Source organism: Triturus cristatus, chromosome 4_1 (genome assembly GCF_964204655.1).
Source record: "Triturus cristatus chromosome 4_1, aTriCri1.1, whole genome shotgun sequence".
Taxonomy (NCBI): domain Eukaryota; kingdom Metazoa; phylum Chordata; class Amphibia; order Caudata; family Salamandridae; genus Triturus; species Triturus cristatus.
The window spans coordinates 925078262-925100533 of record NC_140585.1 but is presented as its reverse complement, the minus strand read 5'-3'; the positions used below and the strand labels follow the sequence as shown (position 1 = coordinate 925100533).

The 22272-nt window shown below is 40.4% G+C and overlaps 1 protein-coding gene across 1 annotated transcript in view; it reads right to left on the bottom strand.

Annotated features, from left to right (window-relative positions):
- LOC146855832 (transmembrane protease serine 11D-like) overlaps positions 1-22272 on the bottom strand; it is a 370733-nt gene that overhangs the window by 333388 nt on the left and 15073 nt on the right. Inside the window, exon 2 of the mRNA XM_085651179.1 lies at positions 20935-21133. Coding sequence (XP_085507305.1) covers positions 20935-21133 — 199 coding nt within the window. The remainder of the gene's footprint in view (positions 1-20934; positions 21134-22272) is intronic.

Below are 22272 nucleotides of genomic sequence, written 5' to 3'. Positions count from 1 at the left end.
TATTTGGCCGAGAATGACCCAGAAAGTACAGATATTTTGAAATCAAACATGTTGGACACATATTATCCCAAGAGAAGTCAACATCTGGAGAACATGTGTCTCTATGAAGTGCTGCAGAACTACATTTATTCACGGAAAGCCGCAGAAGACATCAACAATGGAAAATATAAAGTCATTGGTGAGGAAGGATGTTTGGTGAAGCAAACAAAAGGAAGTTTGATAAATCACAGGAAGCTGAGTTGCGACACTACTGACAAGAAGGAATTTTACTACTTGGCTCTTTTACAGTTGTTTAAACCATGGCGTACAGAGGATGAACTACTGGGAGAATTTCAAAGCTATGAAGATTCTTTTAATGCTTGCAAAGACAGCATACAATGCAGTACATTCTCAAGTTATCTGCAAATGTTAAATGAAGAAATTGAACAGGAAACTACAATTGCAGCAGAAATAGCTAGAGACAGTTCTCAGGACAGCCAAAGTTCAGAAACACTCAGTCAAGATCCCCTAGGACAACCAATCGTTGAAAATGAAGCATCAATAGCCATGAATGAAGTGGAAACGGCTATGAATCAAGCTCAAGAAGAATTTATAGACTTACAAAATTTGGAAAGACAACTGAACGAAGAGCAGCAACAAATTTATGAAGAGATCAGAAACAAAATTGATCACGGATTTCTACATGAAAAAAAAGAGTGCTCATGCACATCATTTCATCCAATCAGGATGTATGTAAGCGGACAAGCTGGAACTGGAAAAAGTTTCCTAATTAAAGTCATCAGAAGCTACCTACAGCAAAAAACGGATTCTACTTTGTCTTGTGTGGTTACTGCTCCAACTGGGTTAGCAGCATATAACATAAAAGGAATCACTTTACATCGTTTGCTAATGTTACCAGTGGAGCATGAGAACAAAATACAATACAACAAGCTAACTGGAGAAGCATCCTTGGAAGTTTCAAGAGTCTTGAAGAAGATGCAAGTTCTCATTATTGATGAGGTGAGCATGGTTTCAAACTTAATGCTTGCCTTTGTGCATTTAAGAATGCAGCAAATTCTGAAGACAGACTATGACATGTTATTTGGTGGAAAACACGTCATAGTTTTTGGAGATCTTTTGCAACTTACTCCAGTTAAAGGACAACCAGTGTTTAATACTGTCACACATGAAGACACGAAGAAGTCATTGGGAAGCATCGGAAATACAAATATTTGGTCCTTCTTTGAGTACAAGGAACTTACTACTAATATGAGGCAAGCAAGCGATGAAGAATATGGAAGTATTCTGAAAGATATCAGAATTGGACTACTCACAGAAGTTGGCAAAAAAGCATTACAGAGTCGGCTGCTACATAATTTATTTCCAAAGGAAGAAATAGTTGCAGAGAAGATATACAAGAACATTGCAGAAAACAAAAGTATCATCTGCTTAATGCCAACTCTACGTGAATGCTCAATATTCAATGAGGAGCTTTTGAAATTGGAAAAGGAAGAGATCAGGAAATTAGAAGCAGTGGACAAAATTGAGGATGGAAGAATTACTGTCACAGTAACAGGCACACTGAAAAATAAATTGGATTCACTAGAGAAGAACATTTCCAAAACAGCTGGATTAGAAAAAAATCTATATGTTTGCATGAACTGTAGAGTATTTTTAAGGAGAAATTTGGATGTTGAAAAAGGTTTAGTTAATGGAGCTATGGGAAGAGTTGTGGGTTTTATTAATTATCAGAAAAAAGATGGAATTGAATGTTTAAAAATAAAATTTGATCAGATAGAAGAAGTTAAAGACATTTGTCGTTGTACAGTTCGTTTCATGCTTGTGAAAGACTTATATGTACGTAGGAAGCAGTTTCCGTTTTCGCTAGCATATGCTGTAACTATTCACAAGTCTCAAGAATTGACTGTAGATTGTGCATTTGTGAACATTGGTTCAACTGTGTTCAAAGAAGGTATGGCATATGTTGCTTTGTCACGAGTAAAAACATTATCAGGTTTATTCATGATAGACTTTGATGACTCAAAAGTTAGTGCTGATACAAATTGTGTAAAGGAGTATAATAGATTAAGAAGAAGCTATGCTCCTCATTTAGGTCAGTATCCTGTGTTGGAGAAACGTGTAGTTTCTCGTAAAAGGAGAAATGAGAATATCTGTAATGAAGATGTAGAGAGGAGGAAAAAAAAGAGGAGTGATGTAATTGCAAGCAAAAAGAGTAAGGAAAAAGAAGAACAGGTTGTAGGATGTCATTTTGAAAATAGCTCTGGTGTCAACTGCTACGCAAATGTAGTGCTGAATGTTGCATTTTATCTGGAAAGTTTGCAAGAGCAGATAATAGTAAATCAGGGAAAAAGATTCTGTTCAGAGCTGAGTCTCCTTTTTCAAAAGCTGAGTAATGATAAAAGTCAAATAGAAAGTGCTACTGAAATTAGAAAACTTTTAGATGTATGTTCAGGACGAACACAGTTTTCTCAAAATGAACAGCAAGATGCACACGAATTTTTGATGTTTTTTCTTCAGTTACTGGAAGAAGAAGAAGTTGCAATTGATAATTTATTTGGTCTCTCTTATAAATGGGAACATAGTTGTGAAAACTGTTATAATATATGTGGCTCTAATGTTGATAATGAAAGGTTTATTTTTTTGACATTGCCAGAGACTAAAACAGTCACTTTTGCTAAATTAGTTAAAGATGCTAATCATAGCATGCAATGCGGTGAGTGTCAATCTGACATGTTTTCAACATTAATTTTAAAGGAATACGGACAGTATGTAATTTTAATGATGCAACGATGTAGAGCTGATGGTTCAAAATTGGATACTTTAATAAAGAAGTTTACAGGACAGCAATTATCAATTTCAGGAAAAACTTTTGTAACTGTTGCAATAATTTTCCATGAAGGACCTACTGTTACTTCTGGACATTACACAGTTTATCTTAAATGTGAAAAAGGCTGGACACTGTGTAATGATTCCCAATTGGTTTTTAAGCAACGTTTGCCTTTTGATTTAGCAAATTCCTATCTAATCTTCCTGAAACCTAAATTTTAGAGAGACTTGGCAAGATCTGGACAAAACAATTTTACCATTTTATTGGATTACCATTGGAATTTTCAAAAATAAAGATTTTTTAAATTATCATTTGGCCTAATGGAAAGATAACCAATTGTAATGTGGACTTTTTTAATTTTTAATGAAACTTTCGAAAACCAAAAATTTAGAGAAAATCGGTAACATCTGCTCAATTTAAATTTTGGAATGTTATTGGAGTGCCATTGGAAATTTTTTCAAAAAAGATTTTTTAAATTACTATTTGGCCATGTGGAAAGGTAAACAATTCTATTGTGGACTTAATAAATTATTAATAAATATTTAGGGAACCAATATGTTACAGAGAATCGGTGAGATCTGTACAAATAAAACTTTAGAATTTTATTGGATCACCATTGGAAATTTAATCAAAAAAGAATTTTAAAATTACTATTTGGCCTAAAGGAAATGGAACCAGATGTAATGTGGAGTTATTTGAGATATAATATTGTGATTATACTTCTGAAACAAACATATCAGACGGTATTTTAAAGAAATAAGTATTGATATTAGATGATATTTTTTTAGAATATTATGCATTTCTATAATGTTAAGTTTAAGTAAAAAGAGATTCTGGGCTTTTTTAATACAATCTTTGAGATTGTTATTTTTTTTTGCCCGCTGTAAAATGATGAATGCAATTGCTTTCACAATTTATAGTGAAATGCAATATATTCTGAAAACAGCAAAAATAAGGCAAAAATATTTTTTGATAAATATGTAAATATGTGTACTGTATTATAAAATGTTTTAAAAATATTAATACTTTTTTCTTTTTTTTCAGATTGATATAGAAAATTTTCGAAAACTAGAACCATTTTTAAAGCAATTTTTTTAAAAAACAAATGAATAAATATTTTTTTGAGTGGGTATGGTAAGTCAATAATAATAATTGTAGTCTCTCAAAGACCTTGTAATGTGATAATTGATTTTTAGTGTTTTTTTAAAAAAAAAAACAAAAAAATTACGCGCACCGTACGCGTACGGTAAAAAAAAAAAGTTTTTAAAAACATATATAAAAAAAAGATGAAAGATAAGGTTGGCTCTTAAAAGAGCCGTTGTGTTCATGCAGGGACAGAGGAAAGAAAGATTGGGAATATTAGATGGTACGACAAGTGTGCTGATCTATTTTACTGTTCACTAGGGAAACACTGGTCTCCCTATAAGTAATTAGATCGTGACAATGGGCGCACCGTACTTCAACCCTCGCAAATCGAGGGTTAATTTCCAGAGGGCCAGCAAAAGGAGATGCTCCCCCCACAGATGAAGGGCTCACCTGACCTGCAGAAGAAGGACTCAGCCCTGCAGATGATGGTCCAGGCTGAGCTGCTGTGGATGTGCTTGGTTGACTTACTGAAGGGTTACCTCCAGTAAGTCGAGCATGTGTCCTTTTGTGTACATCCTTGAGGTGCCTCATCATGGTATGATTCCCAAAGGAATACTTCCTGTCAGGATTACCTCTTGAAAGTACACGCTGACACAGCTTGCAAGTCACTAAGGGTGCATTTACCTTTTGCTGGCCTTCAGGAAAAGTAAAATAATCCCATACATAAGAGGTCTTTTGTTTCCTCGCTCTCTGCCTCAAGGTAGTGCTGCTAGTGCTAGCCTCACTCTCAGAAGGGCTCTGCTGTTCTGCCATCGTATCACAAAGACAACCCAGCTCCTTCTCCTAAGGGATCACAAGCAGAAATGAGGGGAATGGGTGTGGTGTAGGAGAGTTCTAGAACTGAAAGTAGTTTCAACCAATCAAAAGTTGTGTTTCATGATCACATGACCTACCGTACGCTTACGGTACGCTTACGGTGCGCTTACGGCAAAAGTACGCATGCGCGTAAAAAAGACACGCGCTTGCGCGCATGCGCATAACAGTCACTACCCGACACTTCCGCGTAACGTGCGCGTGTAGCGTACACGCGTACGCGTCCCACGCGGAGTACGCGCGGCAACGCAAATTGCGTAACTATACGCAAACAGCGTAGATAAATTACGGGCATTGCGTAAACCGTACGCTTACCGTAAGCTTACGGTACGCGTACTAAAAAAAAAATAAAAAAAAAAGGAAAAAATGTATTGCTAATAAATTTTACCTGTTTATTTTATAAAATATTTTAAAAAAAACATATTATAGAATTTTAAAAATGTAACCATAGTCTTAAAAAAAGGATAGAAAATTAAAAAAAATATATGTTTAAAAAATAGAAGAAAATAAAAAAATTAGCATTTAAAAAACCTTTCAAATTCACTGAAAAAACCATGGGTTTCACACACGTTATAGTTAGGAATTAGCATTTAAAAAACCTTGCAAATTCACTGAAAAAACCATGGGTTTCACACACGTTATAGTTAGGAATTAGCATTTAAAAAACCTTGCAAATTCACTGAAAAAACCATGGGTTTCACACACGTTATAGTTAGGAATTAGCATTTAAAAAACCTTAGAAATTCAATGAAAAAACCAAAGGTTTCACACATGTTATAGTTAGCTGGACATTTCACTCGTAAAAAACCAATGAAATTCCCCCGTTATAGTTAGTTCAGCTAACTATAACTCGCGCGCCCGCAATGCACTGCTGATGACGTCACATATTACATCACTTATGACATGGTCAGTGACATCACTCATGACATCACTGATGACATCTCAAATGACATCACTGATGACATCACTGATGACATCATCCTTGCGATAGAGTGGCAGACCACCTCTCTCCCTAATATAACCTTTGATACACACATTCAAAAATAGAGACTAACATTTTCAAAACAATGGACATACCAATACCAGTTACAACAACCTCTTCAGTAATTCTAAGATCCACATACACATCCACTCATTCACCAACAGTCCTATGCAGTCACTCATACATGTACTCACTCATCATATGTACTCATACACCTATACATCCTGTTACACAATGCCACTCATCCATAGAGTTACTCACACACATAGTCACTCATGCTAATAAAGAATCAAACATACATTTACTTGCATATACAGTTATACACACACCACCACACTTACTTCTACGGAAACTTACACATACTTAGTCTTTTAAACAATCACTTATAGAAACACATACTTATTCATACAGGAACTCTTTCAATCTCTCACTCTCACATATACTCGCTTATATACACCAATAGTCACATATACTAGTTTAAAACATATGTAGTTACTCATAAAGACACTATTGAGACAGTCATTCACTCACTAACACACCCATACACTCACTCATCCACCCATAGAGTCCTGCACACATGCTGTCTTCAACACATACAAAGAGTGAGTCACTCATTCATGCACCTATGCACTACGTAATACCCCCACCGAACCATGCAGACACTCAGACTGATACTCATAAAACCAACTAATAACCTATATAGACACCCATGTAGCTACTCACCAACCCATGCAGCCACTTATACACAAAGTGAGAGACTGATACAGATATTTACATATTAAAACATTACTCACTAAGCTATGTATTCACTATGATACACTAAATCAGTCAATTACACAATCAATTTTTCAAAAACAAATCATCCATTTAGACACTTATATACCCATTTATTCTTCCATCGACCTTGAGATATACATATATAAAACATATTTAATTTTCAGAAAAACACACATTCACTGGATGATGTCATCAGTGATGTCATCAGTGATGTCATTTGAGATGTCATCAGTGATGTCATGAGTGATGTCACTGACCATGTCATGAGTGATGTAATATGTGACGTCATCAGCAGTGCATTGCGGGCGCGCGAGTTATAGTTAGCTGAACTAACTATAACGGGGGAATTTCATTGGTTTTTTACGAGTGAAATGTCCAGCTAACTATAACATGTGTGAAACCTTTGGTTTTTTCATTGAATTTCTAAGGTTTTTTAAATGCTAATTCCTAACTATAACGTGTGTGAAACCCATGGTTTTTTCAGTGAATTTGCAAGGTTTTTTAAATGCTAATTCCTAACTATAACGTGTGTGAAACCCATGGTTTTTTCAGTGAATATATATATATATATATATATATATATATATATATATATATATATATATATATATATATATATATATTCACTGAAAAAACCATAGGTTTCAGACACATTATAGTTAGGAATTAGCATTTAAAAAACCTTAGAAATTCACTGAAAAAACCATAGGTTTTAGGGAAATTTATAGTTAGCTGGACATTTCACTCGTACAAAACCATAGAAATTCCTCCGTTATAGTTAGTTCTGCTAACTGTAACTTGCTCGCCCGCAATGCACTGCTGATGATGTCACATATTACATCATTCATGACATGGTCAGTGACATCACTGATGACATCACTGATGACTTCTCAAATTACATCACTGATGACATCACTGATGACATCATCCACGTGACAATCTGATACACCTCATCACACACTACTTTAACCTTTCATCACTCACTGTAAAATACAGAGTACCGTATTTGAAACCATTGACACAGCAATACTTCTAGACTGAGGAAAAGTATTTCACCAGAGCGATGTCACATAATTGAGCCCTCCATTCAGACCTATGAAAGTGCCTCAGTCCTTTTTCAAAAGTTTGTCACGGATATTTCTGCAGGCAGTTTGTGCAAATGTAGACATTATTCAGAACATGCTAAGCAGTAGCACAGTTGAACTCTGATAGATCACTGGCCACTTAAACGGTAAGGCTGGTGTAAAAAGGGGCTTGGCCTCGGACCACCTTTCTGCAACGCAGCTCTGTGGTGCTTACTGGAGGTACCTGGTGGGTTAGTTGGCCCCAGGGACCCTCAGGATTCAAGGGGACTTAATCCCCCAATTTACAACGAGCCAGGGGGCGCGTTTGCACACTTGTTTTATCAGGCCCCGCCCCCTCCCTGCACCACTATGCAAACGCACCCCCGGGTGCGTTGTAAGTTTCAGGATTAAGTCCCCTTAAATCCTGAGGGTCCCTGATGGCCAACTAGCCCACCAGGTACCTCCAGTAAGTGCCACAGAGCTGCGTTGCAGAAAGGTGGTCCGAGGCCAAGCCCCTTTTTACACCAGCCTTACCGTTAAGTGGCCAGTGATCTATCAGAGTTCAACTGTGCTACTGCTTAGCATGCTCTGAATAATGTCTACATTTGCACAAACTGCCTGCAGAAATATCCGTGACAAACTTTTGAAAAAGGACTGAGGCACTTTCATAGGTCTGAATGGAGGGCTCAATTATGTGACATCGCTCTGGTGAAATACTTTTCCTCAGTCTAGAGGCACGGAAACAAACTATGCTAAAAGCGAAACTGTGAAACTGCAAACAGACATCTTTGTAAAGGAGGATACGAAACGAGGCACTGCATAAATTCCTCATCATGTAGGGGGTCGTACTGGGGTTGTGTTTTAGGGTTTAGGGTAGTGCAGTGGTATTTGTGTAGTGTAGGGGTCATGCTGGGGGTAGTGTTTTAGGGTTTAGGGTAGCACAGTGGTGTTTGGGTAGTGTAGGGGTCATGCTGGGGGTAGTGTTTTAGGGTTTAGGGTAGTGCAGTGGTGTTTGTGTAGTGTAGGGGGTAGTGTTTTAGGGTTTAGGGTAGTGCAGTGGTGTTTGGGTAGTATAGGGGTCGTGCTGGGGGTATATTTAAGGTTTAGGGCAGTGCAATGGTGTTTGTGTAGTATAGAGGGTCATGCTGGGGGTAGGGTTTTAGGGTTTAGGATAGTGCAGTGGTGTTTGTGTAGTGTAGGGGGTCGTGCTGTGGGTAGGGTTTTAGGGTTTAGGGTAGTGCAGTGGTGTTTGTGTAGTGCAGGGGGTAGTGTTTTAGGGTTTAGAGCAGTGCAGTGGTGTTTATGTAGTGTAGGGGGGTCATGCTGGGGGTAGTGTTTTAGGGTTTAGGGTAGTGCAGCGGCATTTGGGTAGTGTAGGGGTCATGCTGGGGGTAGTGTTTTAGGGTTTAGGGTAGTGCAGTGGTGTTTGTGTAGAGTAGGGAGTCGTGCTGGGGGTAGGTTTAGGGTTTAGGGTAGTGCAGTGGTGTTTGTGTAGTGTAGGGGGTCGTGCTGGAGTAGTGTTTTATGAATAGGGTAGTGCAGTGGTGTTTGGGTAGTGTAGGGGGTTTTGCTAGGGGTATAATTAGGGTTTAGGGTAGTGCAGTGGTGTTTGTGTAGTGTACGGGGTCGTGCTGGGGGTTATGTTTTAGGGTTTAGGGTAGTGCAGTGGTGTTTGTGTAGTGTAGGGGTAGTGTTTTAGGGTTTAGTAGTGCAGTTTTGTTTGGGTAGTGTAGGGGGTCGTGCTGGGGGTAGATTTGGGGTTTAGGGTAGTGCAGTGGTGTTTGTGTAGTATAGGGGGTCGTGCTGGTGGTAGATTTAGGGTTTAGGGTAGTGCAGTAGTGTTTGCGTAGTGTCTGCGGGTTCGTGCTGGGGGTAGTGTTTTAGGGTTTTGGGTAGTACAGAGATGTTTGTGTAGTGTAGGGGGTCATGCTGGGGTAGTGTTTTAGGGTTTAGGGTAGTGCAGTGGTGTTTGTGTAGTCTAGGGGGTCATGCTGGGGGTAGTGTTTTAGGGTAAAGGGTAGTGCAGTGGTGCTTGTGTAGTGTAGGGGGTTGTGTTTTAAGGTTTAGGGTAGTGCAGTGGTGTTTGGGTAGTATAGGGGGTCGTGCTGGGGGTAGATTTAGGGTTTAGGGTAGTGCAGTGGTGCTTGGGTACTGTAGGGGGTCGTGCTGGGGTAGTGTTTTAGGGTTTAGGATAGTGCAGAGGTGTTTGGGTAGTGTAGGGGGTTGTGCTGGGGTAGTGTTTAGGGTTTAGGGTAGCGCAGTGGTGTTTGGGTAGTGTAGGGGGTCGTGCTGGGGGTAGTGTTTTAGGGTTTAGGGTAGCGCAGTGGTGTTTGGGTAGTGTAGGGGGTCGTGCTGGGGTAGTGTTTTAGGGTTTAGGGTAGCGGAGTTCTGTTTGGGTAGTGTAGGGGGTTGTGCTGGGGTAGTGGTTTAGGGTAGCGCAGTTGTGTTTGGGTGTAGTGGTTTAGGGTTTAGGGTAGCGCAGTGGTGTTTGGGTAGTGTAGTGGGTCGTGCTGGGGGTAGTGTTTTAGTGTTTAGGGAAGCGCAGTGGTGTTTGGGTAGTGTAGGGGGCGTGCTGGGGTAGTGTTTTAGGGTTTAGGGTAGTGCAGTGGTGTTTGGGTAGTGTAGGGGGTCATGCCGGGGGTAGTGTTTTAGCGTTTAGGGTAGCGCAATGGTGTTTGGGTAGTGTAGGGGGTCATGCTGGGGCTAGTGTTTTAGGGTTTAGGGTAGTGCAGTGGTGTTTGTGTAGTGTAGGAGGTCGTGCTGGGGGTAGATTTAGGGTTTAGGGTAGTGCAGTGGTGTTTGTGTAATGTAGAGGGTCGTGCTGGGGTAGATTTAGAGTTTAGGATAGTGCAGTGGTGTTTGTGTAGTGTAGGGGGTCGTGCAGGGGTAGAGTTTTAGGGTTTTTGTGTAGTGCAGTGGTGTTTGGGTTGTGTAGGGGGTCGTGCTGGGGTAGATTTAAGGTTTAGGGTAGTGCAATGGTTTTTGGGTAGTGTAGGGGGTTGTGCTGTGCTGGGGTAGTGTTTTAGGGTTGAGGGTAGTGCAGTGGTGTTTGTGTAGTGTTTGCGGGTTTGTGCAGTGGTGTTTGTGTAGTGTAGGGGGTCGTGCTGGGCGTAGATTTAGAGTTTAGGGCAGTGCAGTGGTGTTTGTGTAGTGTAGGGGGTCATGCTGGGGTAGTGTTTTAGGGTTTAGGAGAGTGCAGTGGTATTTGGGTAGTATAGGGGTTTGTGCTGGTGGTAGATTAAGGGTTTAGGGTTTAGGGTTGTGCAGTGGTGTTTGTGTAGTATTTGTGGGTTCATGCTGGGGGTAGTGTTTTAGGGTTTAGGGTAGTACAGTGGTGTTTGTGTAGTGTAGCGGGTCATGCTGGGGGTAATGTATTAGGGTTTAGGGTAGTTCAGTGGTGTTTGTGTAGTGTAGGGGGTAGTGTTTTAGGGTTTAGGGTAGTGCAGTGGTATTTATGTAGTGTAGGGGTTCGTGCTGGAGGTAGTGTTTTAGAGTTAAGGGTAGTGCAGCGGTGTTTGTGTAGTGTAGGGGGTAGTGTTTTAGGGTTTAGTGTAGCGCTGGGAAGCTGCAGTAGAACACAAAGGAATCAACTGCCAGGCTGCTCCTGTTGAAATATAACAGGAAGATATTTGAGATCTCTCTTAAAACATGCCCTAATTTTTCTTTCTACAGCACTAACCATAATTTGTATGACAAAATGAACCCCATCATTTTGTTCCTTTTTAAATTAAATGTTTTAAGTGTTACCAATTTATTCCAATCAAGATGGCTTCAGGTGTGCCATAATTTTGTCATAAGTAAGACTGTTAGCACTCTAGTTGTTCTTTAGAATAATCTGGGAACCTGCAGTAGAACACAAAGGAATCAACTGACAGTCTCTGCCCTTGTTGGATGTACATGTTTTACTGAGAATGTCAGACTTCCTTCTCACATGACTGAGAAAGATAATGTGAATTTACAGAAAATATGCTCTCATTTTAGCTTCTGGAGCACCTTCCAAACCTCTATTGGACAAGCATGAGAAAATAGTTTTCTCTCAAACGTGATTCATGATATCCCAGCAGAAGGTTTTTCACAAGGTGAAATCACCTTAGAACACACCACAATTCCTAAAATTAGTATGGTACCATCAACAAATGAATTCTAATGTAACTAAAGTCTGGTATTACCTTTTATAGTTCTCCTTTTGGTAACCCTCAAAACCTTCTATTCACTACAATGCATTTCAATGGGGTGCTATCTTGTATATTGGTCCCAAGATGGCTGCCAGCAAGTCCAGGATGAAGTGCTGACAGCCAATCAGATCTCACGATGGGATGTGTCGTTAGGCTCCGCCCAGATATCGATATTTTTTCTTTTTATAATTTCTCATGAACTACTGAATGGATTTACACCACTTAACAAAAAGGCAACTTTCTGAACCAAGTGCTACCTCTTTGCCAAATTTGGGGTAATTCTGTTCAGCAGTTCGGGCTGTAGCCACGGCTAAAGTTTCCTATGGAAAATTGCATTGGGAAAACACGTTTTGGGACCCCCCTTTTTTCTTGGCCCCCGCTTGCCGAATCACCCTGAAACTTTCAGGATAGGAGCGGACCGGAGCGCCCCACGAGTTTTGAAAATTTCGCGAAGATTCGTTGACAGGCGCCAAAGTTCTTGGAAATAGAATGCTGCGGATTTCCTATGGAAAATAGGTCCTAACTATAACTAACTACTGGCGACCGCCAGTAGGTAAAATATATATATATTTACCAACCTTAAGTGACTTGGATCCAGACCTGCTTTTAAAATGGCAATCAGACACAAACGAATGCTCTATGAAATTAAGTAACACCCTAATAATACACGCGGAAAGGAGATTATCACAAACTAAGGAAACAATAAAAGACTTGGAAAAAACATTGGAAGATTTCAAAAAGACACCAGAAGGTATAAAAGCATTTGAGGACATGGAAAAGAAATTGAATAAACATGAGGAAGAGATACAAAACAAGAAAATTCTGAAGTTTCAGCGTGATTAAAGAGTTTATACCTTTGCAAGAAGATATGATGCGAATTATAAGAAACAATCAATGGATTTGAGCTCTAGACCAGACAACAACACATCAGGAGACTGTGAGAATGTCAAGTGCGGAGAGATCGGAAGTGAGTTCAGGGGATGAGGGATTACCAATGAATAGATTGGGACTGGATTTTTCCGGGGAAATGCGTCTGGTGAGAATGACGACACGGGGAATCAACTAAAAGAACCAGACGGGGGCGCAAGAAACAAATCCAAAAAGACAAGAGATCCCCCAACATCATGAGAACAATCTAGTAGTTAACCTTTCCTCCCAAAAACTTACCAACAAGCATCTCAATCTACTTAATAAGGGACTAACATTCTGCCCTTCTAACAATATGGACCTGGCAATGTCCAGGGTAGATCTATATCTCTTCTGCCTGAAATTTAAACTAAAAAAACACTTTGCTTCAATACCTACAAAAATGATGGCCCAGCAAACTCAAGAACCCCTAACACCACTCACTCTGAATGACCTTGTGCCCTTGACAACAGCACACAATCTATTACTTGAAAATGATACTAATACATCAGTGGACATAGTGGACAGAATGAACACACAGATCTGTGAAACTATAGCAATTGCAACAAATCTAACTGTCAGCAGTCAATGCAAATCCAGGTCATGATTCTGTCCACAACTACCAGCGGGCAATAGAGTTGATATATTTCAGGAATTAATGACCGCAGGGTGCCTGCCACGTAGTGCAGGGATGTGTCTGCGCCCTCTATTTTGCCTTGTGGCAGGGGCTGCTGACCGCATCTCCGCCACAATGCAAAATATAGGTGATGCGACTGCAGTGGTGGCGGTCGCATCATGAGTAGGATTGTGGGGAGTCCGCCTCATAGGCAGTCAGTCCCAAATCCGTATCAATAGCAGACGGACTAAAATCCATCCGCCATAGTAATGAGGCTCATGGTTTTCAAAAGTTTTCTCAGGAAAAGTGGGTGAACTAAGGGGGGTTTTCCCATAAGAGTATAAATAAAAAGTTGCAATATCTGTCTTGCACAAAGTATGGATTATTCCATTTGTTGCCAGAAGTGAAGTAGAAATTGAATTTAACAAATTAGAGGAGGATAAGAAAATTGAATTGGTGGAGTCCTCTGAGTGATTGGCACAGTAATAGAGAGGCGTCTGAATGTGAAATTAAGCTTATGTATAAATCTGAGAGATCTCAATGTAATATTCAGATCGATACATTTCCTTTGCCAAGAATTGGCGAGTTGCTCGCAATGACCAAGGGAGTGAAATGGTTCACAATGCTAGATTTGAAATCTGCATATTACCAGGTTTTACTGCATCCTGACAGTAGACTGTTGACAGCCTTTATTACTCAATTCAATTAATTTATTACTCTTTTTGTCTGCTATTAATTCTGCCTCATACCTTTCACATTAGCCTCAGCTGCTGCAGGTTTTCCAAGGACTCACGTTCAAAATCTTTAAGGAATTAGAGGGCATTGCGTTTTTTCAAGATGACATCTTAATCATGGGTTATACAAGAAAGGAGCATGATGCTTGACTGGAAAATGTAATCAAATTATTAGAAGAGAGGGGTTTAACACCAGAGTTCTCAAAATCTAAATCTGCCCAGGGATAGCTCACTAATTCTGAAGATAAATATTCTCTGATTGGAAAGGAGTGTTGGGCATGTGTGGGCAGAGTAAAGTATTTCAGGAAATGCATTCGGGGTGCAAAGTTCATGTGAAGAGCAGTCCACAAAATAGTCTTCAACATCAAATTTGTGGTTGTGGATGTTGAGGAACACATAGAGTTTGCCTCTGACTCATCCACCTCCGAAGTAAGCAAAGCACGTGTAGCAGACAGGGGCATGAGCCTCCTAGAATCATTGCCTTGATCAGTCTCTAGTCTGCTTCTCACATAAGATGCCACTGGAGGAGAATCTGACAGTAACTGGATTGGTTTGTTATTCTACTCCGTAAAGGCAGAATGTAGTGCATAGGTGGCATACCTTAAAGATATGTTAGGGTTTGGCTGAGTATCTTGGTACTGGCGTAGCCGAATCACAGTCTCCTGGCCTTTGACTTTAGACATGATGTAAAGCGCTCTCTGTGTGCAAGACTTAGAGCTCTCCATCTCTTTGAGATGATGGCTCCAAAGATTCAGTAAACTGCGCCTGGTCTGGAAAGAATTAGTACTTCTAATGCCACTAGTAGCTCTTGGCTCATAAAGGGCCAGAGCCACTGCATGGCCTACATTAGTCTCCAGCAGTGACTTCTCTCTCTCCTCAGAAATGGTCAATAATGGACACTGTAAATACAGTGACTTCTCGTTCGTGGAGGCAGTTGCCCAAGCCTCCAAAGTGGACGCAGCCGTAACATCACTGATAATGTTGGTGACAGACATTTTGGCTAGTGTAGCCGCAGCCTCTGCTGTTGCCGCATTGTATTTAGAAAAAGTGATCAATTGAATTTGTGGCCCTAGAAGCATAGGAAGTGGAAAAAGACTCAAGAGTGCTTAAGTCTGCCTTATCACCTGAGGCCCTAGTTTCTATATATTCATTAAGTACCCAGAAGGCATTGCCATGGGCCCCAGATTTGTAGGTCCTGTGTTTAATAAAGCAGGACTTGTGACTTCTGACACGGGTTATACCTCAGCCAATTTAGGGTTGATGTGATTGATGTGGTTTCTGTCTTGAGGCCCCAGTTGAGCCCAGGTTTTAGGACTCATAGAAATCATGGAAGGCATTTCCACTGCCCCCCCGCTACCCTGTTGAGAATTATGAGAAGCCACCTGGACTGACTCTATTACTTTCATGCCTGGGCCTGCCGTTGCTCAATTTGCCATATTTATTCTGGAATTTTCAATTTGATATTTAACGCCCACCATGTCAGGACTCACTACTTAGCCAGTGTTTTTATTTATCTCAAACAGCCAGAGGCAGTGCCACTCTAGCTTGAACCAGGGTCTACTTAAAGACCCCTAATGGCTGCTATGGTTTCTCTGTTACAGCTCTAGTGCACCGAGCCCCTGCCTTTTCTTAGTAAGCTATCCAGCGGCTGAGAATAAATGGCAGTGTTGCCTAGCACATTTTTTGTAAGCTCTATCGGACAATCCCTGGCAAAAGGTGAAGATATCAGAGGATGAATCGAGTTCGTGGCTAAGGCAGTGGTAGGCAGTCTCTACAGTTCAATAATGACATTAGGAGGGATTTATTTATGCTTGACTCCCTCGCAGCAGGAAGCTTATAGGTAACTACTTTAATATGCTTCAGAATAGCATTACTACACCTTTGCTGCCCGTTGGGGACTCACCACCTCTCACCAGCTCCTGCCCCTTAGTCCTCAATCCTTACAATAAATGTCCAATTGAGCGCTTTGGCTTAGCACTCCTGCACCAAATAGGAACTGCAGGCTCGTGGACAGAGTGAAGAGAAACAAAGTGCTGGTCCGAGGATGGTTGCAGGAGGGAGTCAGAGTCCCCTTCCTTCACTCAGACCGAGCACACTGAAGGAAATACGAGGCCTTGGAGCAGAAATTGGGTCAAATATAATTTCACATCATTGTACCACCCTGCCGTGAATGGTTGTGTAGAATGTTTCAATAGATTATTATTATGAGAAATGGTCAAATTTCAATCAAGAAAGGTATCTCATGGCAATTGGCATTGTGGAAATTGGAATGGGCTTATCGTACCACACTAACGCTAACTGGGTTTTCTCCATTTAAGATTTTGAAGGGGCGAGAACTCTACACTAAAGAAAATGTATGCTGGATGCCTACACAAAGGTTCAGAGATTGGTCTCCAGAGAAACTCAGGTCCAATATCACTAATGTGCAGGATGTTTATAAACGTCGTTATGATAAAAAATATGGTGTGGACAGAGTGAAACTTAATGTGGGAGATATAGTCATGGTCAAAGTTTCAATGGTAGTATCAAAGGGTAACAACAAGATTTCATACCCTTTAAAGGTAGTTAAGATTTACACCAACTCTGCTAAATTGAGGGATGGGAAGGTTTGGCATTTCACTATTTTCAGGGGTCATGACGGAATGGTTCCGTCATGTGCACAGGTGCACTAAATCACTTTAACAGAATATTTTGATTGTGTTATTGGTGGTATGTGACGGTGCCATTTTTTGGCAGCCAACTGCATGGCTTTGGAGTTTTATGCATGATGGTGAGAGGCCTACGTCCGGTGTGTGCTGTTTGAATGTGCCCGTTTATAGATGCGATTGGAACAATGGTATTTTGATGGCTTGCTGTAGCAGCCTTTTGGATGGCTGATGAACGCCCAAATATTGGTTATTAGAAGTGTTGTGTTTGTGTGTAGCATGGGCTGTTTGTAGTGTATTGAATGTGGTTGTGTGTTTTGAATAGTAAGGTGTTGTCATTTGACCACCTGCAAGACTTTCTATTGAACAAGTGCCTTGAATTCAACTAGGGATGTCTGATTTGGGCATCTGTTGTTGTGGGAAACAGCCCATCATCTATATAAGTGGTCCGAGGCTTTCTCAAACTCAACCACAACAAAACAGAACGGATGTTTCCTCATTGCCTAGTGATGTCCAAGCTCCTGTTCTGCTGTCATCCTGCACCTTGTTTAATACAAGCCATAATGTCAAAGACCTAGGGGTGGTTCTCATTTCATACAATAACATGTAAAGCACAAATTCACCCCAGAAGGGGTATCCTGAAATAACACATGTTAATTCAACTCAGTGGTGTTGATTTATTGACCTCAGAATGATGAACGGCTAAGTGGACCCACCAGGATTTAAATCTGTGACCATGCGGTCGAGCATGGATTCCTGCAGTGGATGCATTAGTCCACTGAGCCACCACATCCAACATTACATTCGGAGCCCCGATGGGACCATTGGCGAACTACTCACAGCGATTTGTCTGATGCCTGCCTCCCTTCACCCCCTACCTGAAGGCAAATTGCTAATAGAGGCCACACCGATAATTTGTCTTGAATATGAAAGCGCTCCCTTGGTATTTTAAAATGCCATATGTTACAACTTCTGATTTTGTAAGAACCTTCACATACAATGTTGATTAGTTCCTCCTTGCCTTTTAGACTGTAAGAGAGCTCCACATTCATGAATAGTAAACTATTATTTATGTATTTGCTATTTGTATAGAACAAGCATAGTGGAAAGCCTGCTGAGCACTACATAGGGTTACAGGCAAAGACTGAGTCAACGTGTGATTTGTATAGTAGCTAGGTTCCAAGAGCGAAAGTTGTCTCTTACTGCGCTGTGTCTTAATGTTCTTAAAGAGTTGCGTCTTTAGCCTTTTCTAGATTGGAGCTGGCTTTGGGAAGTGCTGATGCAAATGGGAATGTTCCAGTTCCTGGGTGCTTAGATGGAAAATACTTTTTCCTTTTTTATGTGGTCATATTTCTCCAGGCCCATGACAAAGTGTGCTGCAGCATGTATGATGCCTGTTAAGGAGGTGTTATTGAGCCTGAGGATCTGTGGAGCAGGGTATTGAAACTGTTCAGATGCGAATAAAAGGACTTGACAGAAGTTCTGAAGTTGCTTTTTGGGAGGGATGATTTCAGTTTCTTTAGTAGAGAGAGACACTACCAGGCAGTCTTGGTTTTCTTGCCATTAGGTTCCTTGAGGATGAGATTGGTGTCCAGTGTGAATTCAGCTGACTTGGGTGAATATTAGGGTTTACATTTATCTAGATTCATGGCATTGAATTAGGTGGAGTAGTTATCACTTTTTGTTCTTGGTGAACAATAGGAATTGTGCATTGATGGGTTTGAGTTTCATGCAACTTCTGGACATTCAGGTCTGGGCGAGCTGCAGTGTTTGAGGCATTAGGTGAACCAGACTAGACTTTCAAATATGGTTGTCTTGAATGAATCTAAAGTCAAAGATGCCTCAGAAGATCCTGTATTGCAGCAGCAATACACCAGTGGATGTCGCTTTCAAGCTCATGGATCCGGCACTTTTACCAAGGCATATCCTAGGGCCCAAGTAAGAATGAAGCTACACCTTTTTGTAAGCATAGGACCATAGCGTAAAGCCAGCAAGAGGCTAGAGGTGATTCAGTTCACAAGGTTGCCCTATGCAAGTCCCAGACCCCGCTCGCCCTCCAACAGGATTCTAGTTGGATAATTTCTACAGCTCTGGCTCCTCCGGAGTCACTCTGTCTCCACGGCTTTGATCTTTTCTAGTCTCACCTCCTTTTCTTCTCCTATCTCCACCCTCCTTACCCCCATCCCTCTCCACTCTCCTTTTCTTCCATGGGATCATGTGTCTTCATCTTGGCAGGCTGCCCAACCTTCACCTCTTCTTCAAGGATCTCCTCCCACCCATTTCTTTTGACTGAACTTTCAGCTTTGAAGTGTTGTGTGTAACACGGCTGCTTGAACAGAGGTGAGGGAGGTATGGGCCTACAGCACAGGGCGTGCAGCTCTATATAGGGACATTGGTATCCTAATGAGCAGAGTGGTAGTGCACCAGCCTTTCTGTTGCAGCCTTCTTGCAATAGCTTCTCTCCTGTGGTAGGTGGGCCCATTTGCCTCTTTCTTTCTTTGGTAACTCTTCCAATATCTTCTCTACTCTGGTAGGTGGCACCTTTTGCCACTGTCGCTACAGCATCCTGGCCATAAACATAATGACAAGAAGCCCCATAAAGGCTACACTTATGTGTCCAGACATGAGATTTAAAAAAAAAACTAAAACCCAAAGAGACAGATCTGAAGCAAAGCAAAAGCTCCGACCTATTTGTTTTTTTTCCAAAAACAAAAATGGAAAGCTATCCACACAGATCCATGTGACACAATTCAACTCCACACATTACTAATCCACACCACATAAGTTAACACAAAACCACATAAATCAACTCAACAAAACAATTACACTTCACATCAGATACATCAAATCCACACCACAAAATTCCATATCATGCCATTAAATTCAACAGCACACCACATAATTAACCTTCACTACATACAATTCCATAACACAAAATTCTATTCCATATAATTGCACTCCCTGACACACACTCCCACTGCATATAATTCCAGTATACTCAATACCACATAATTACTATCCACATAATTCCATATCACACCATGCCACATAATTCAACTACACAAATCCACTTCACACCACACAATTTCACAACAAACTAATCCAATCCAACCCACATGATTCCACTACACACCGCCTACATACACTCCATAACACTTAGGTAAAAGACATTGTCATTTACAATGCCAATAGCTCCAGCTCAAACAATTGGGAGACCAATTGAATTTCTAATGCTTGTTGTAAATGGGCGATCTATCACCACAACTCGGGAGTAAGCAACTTTGCGTTGTTTTACGACCAGATTGCAGTTGCAAAACAGTGATGCCGACCATAATAAAACCCTATTCAGAAGTGAAAGCCTAAACACGCCCCTTCCAAACAGTGATTATGCCTTCCTAAACCCATTTTGCAATTTGGTATCGTGTTAGCAAATTGAAAATGGATTTATACATACTATAAATCATTTAGTGGTCACAAAACTTCTGAATTAAAGAATCGCAAGCTTTGCTAAGCAGATTCACACACCAGGCCTTTAGTTTGACTGTTTTGGGAACCAGACAGCAGGTGAGCATTTATGCTTGAAAGTATTCAATAAATGAAGAATAAATGTTTATGGCTGAAGGTTTTTGTTATTGATTGGAATGTAAAACTGTGTATTGGAAGACCATGAGATCACAGTCTAGAAAGCTTTCCCAAGTAATAACATATATATGCTCAATAGGCAAGGATAGAAATCAAGCATTCAGTGATTCTTTGATTTATTGGAAGATTTTTTAGTGCTGAAGCCTTGGGTGATGGGTGGCACTTCAGGGTACAGTTAGGGATATTGTCTGCTATAATTCTGGAACTTTTAGTCCCTACGTATTTCCAGAGAAGAGAAAATGTATTTGTCTAACTTTTTGGTGACATTTGTGACTTTTTGTTTCAAATTTTCCATCCAATATATGTAATCTTTGATGGAAATTTTTGGATTAATCAAAATAGAAATATTACAACTTAAATATTGTAAATGTTGACTTTTTAGCTAAAAAGCCAGGAAATCGCAATTTTGCCTCTTGCTGCCAATTACATTTTTTTGCTCTGTTCTGTCAAATCTTAGCATCAATAAAGTTTCCCAAAAACGTCTCTGATGAGTCACAACATGCCCACAGCCATTTTTTCCTTCAATCATGTTGAAGACCACACTTGTAAATGTGCCACCTGACCAGACATTCCATGTCTCATCACTTGCAGTATTGCTTTATCTTACCTGTGTGAGGCTTTGAAGCAGTGGGCTGCAGTCAGTACCCAGTTTTCATTTAGGAGACTCCCGCCACAGGAGTGTTTGTGGCCCTTTTTGGAAGGAATCTGGATGCTTACCAACCAAGGCCAGGCCCCCGGTTGGGCATCCACCCCTCCAACAATCCTCATAGTTCCGTAGTCCAATACCAAGGGCCGGTTACCACAGCCTACACAAGAAAAGAAACAATAAAATCTGAATTTGGAGCACGGTGCAAAACCTTTAACAATTTCAAAATATGATAACTATGCAATTAAATTGACCCATGTAATGCAGGAACATAAAATGCATACTGCACAATCATTTTCATCCGGAGGTTTCCCTTTCATGACCTTCATTGTCAGTTACAGATAAAGAACTTTTAAGGTTGTGATACAGTAAGGAAATTTAAGGTTCTGCTACACTGGTTAATCGGGAATTCTACAATGGTCATAGCAGATGGGTAAAGCAAAATATCCTACACTGATCCTTCATGTTTTTAAAAAAAAATTGCAAACAAAGCTGAAGGGCCCTGTGGATCAATGGTTCTGTAAAAGATTATTGTGGTTTATATTACTACTATCGTAGGGGCAATCAACTGCTTCATACATAGTACCTCAGCTGCTCAGTAATTTTCTATATTAATGAGATCCCATCCATTGTGCAAAAGTGTACCACAGAATTTGCATAGCTGGATGTTTTTTCCCAGCCTATTAGTTGAAATCAGCATTCAGTTCAATAAGCTAAATATAAGGTAGTCTAGAAAACATGCTAAGGTTTGAAACAAAACAAAAACAACATTGAAGCACAGTCATCTTGATAATATCAATGTCATTGACTAGCAATATGGGTAGGTGCCTTCATACCCACATTTCTCTCTACATGATCTTTACAGAGTGCATATAATTGAAGCTGTCTGAACCTCTTAAATTATTTGTCATCTAGATGTTGAGGGTTCTTATTGGGAATTTAAATCATTTCCAAGGAATACTTTCCCCTTTTCAACTTATTTCAGAATAGCGCTGTTCTCTTCTTTGTCTCATGCTCCTTTTCTCACTTTTCATCTCTAAGCTGAAAATCCTACCCCCTAATTGGTCTCTGAGACCCCCTTTTTTCCTCCTTTTTCAATTCAGCATGACTTACCTTGAGCCTCTCAGCTCACCTCTCCTTTACTCTTGCCACCAATTGCAGTCCCTTTTTCTCTAAAGATTTGTTTTAACCAAGAGAATTAGAATTTTTATTTATGATGGTTTACTTCAAGTTGTTTTATGTGATTTGTGGGCCCGATTCACAGAACTAACTTACGACAAAATCCTAAACTTACTGTGG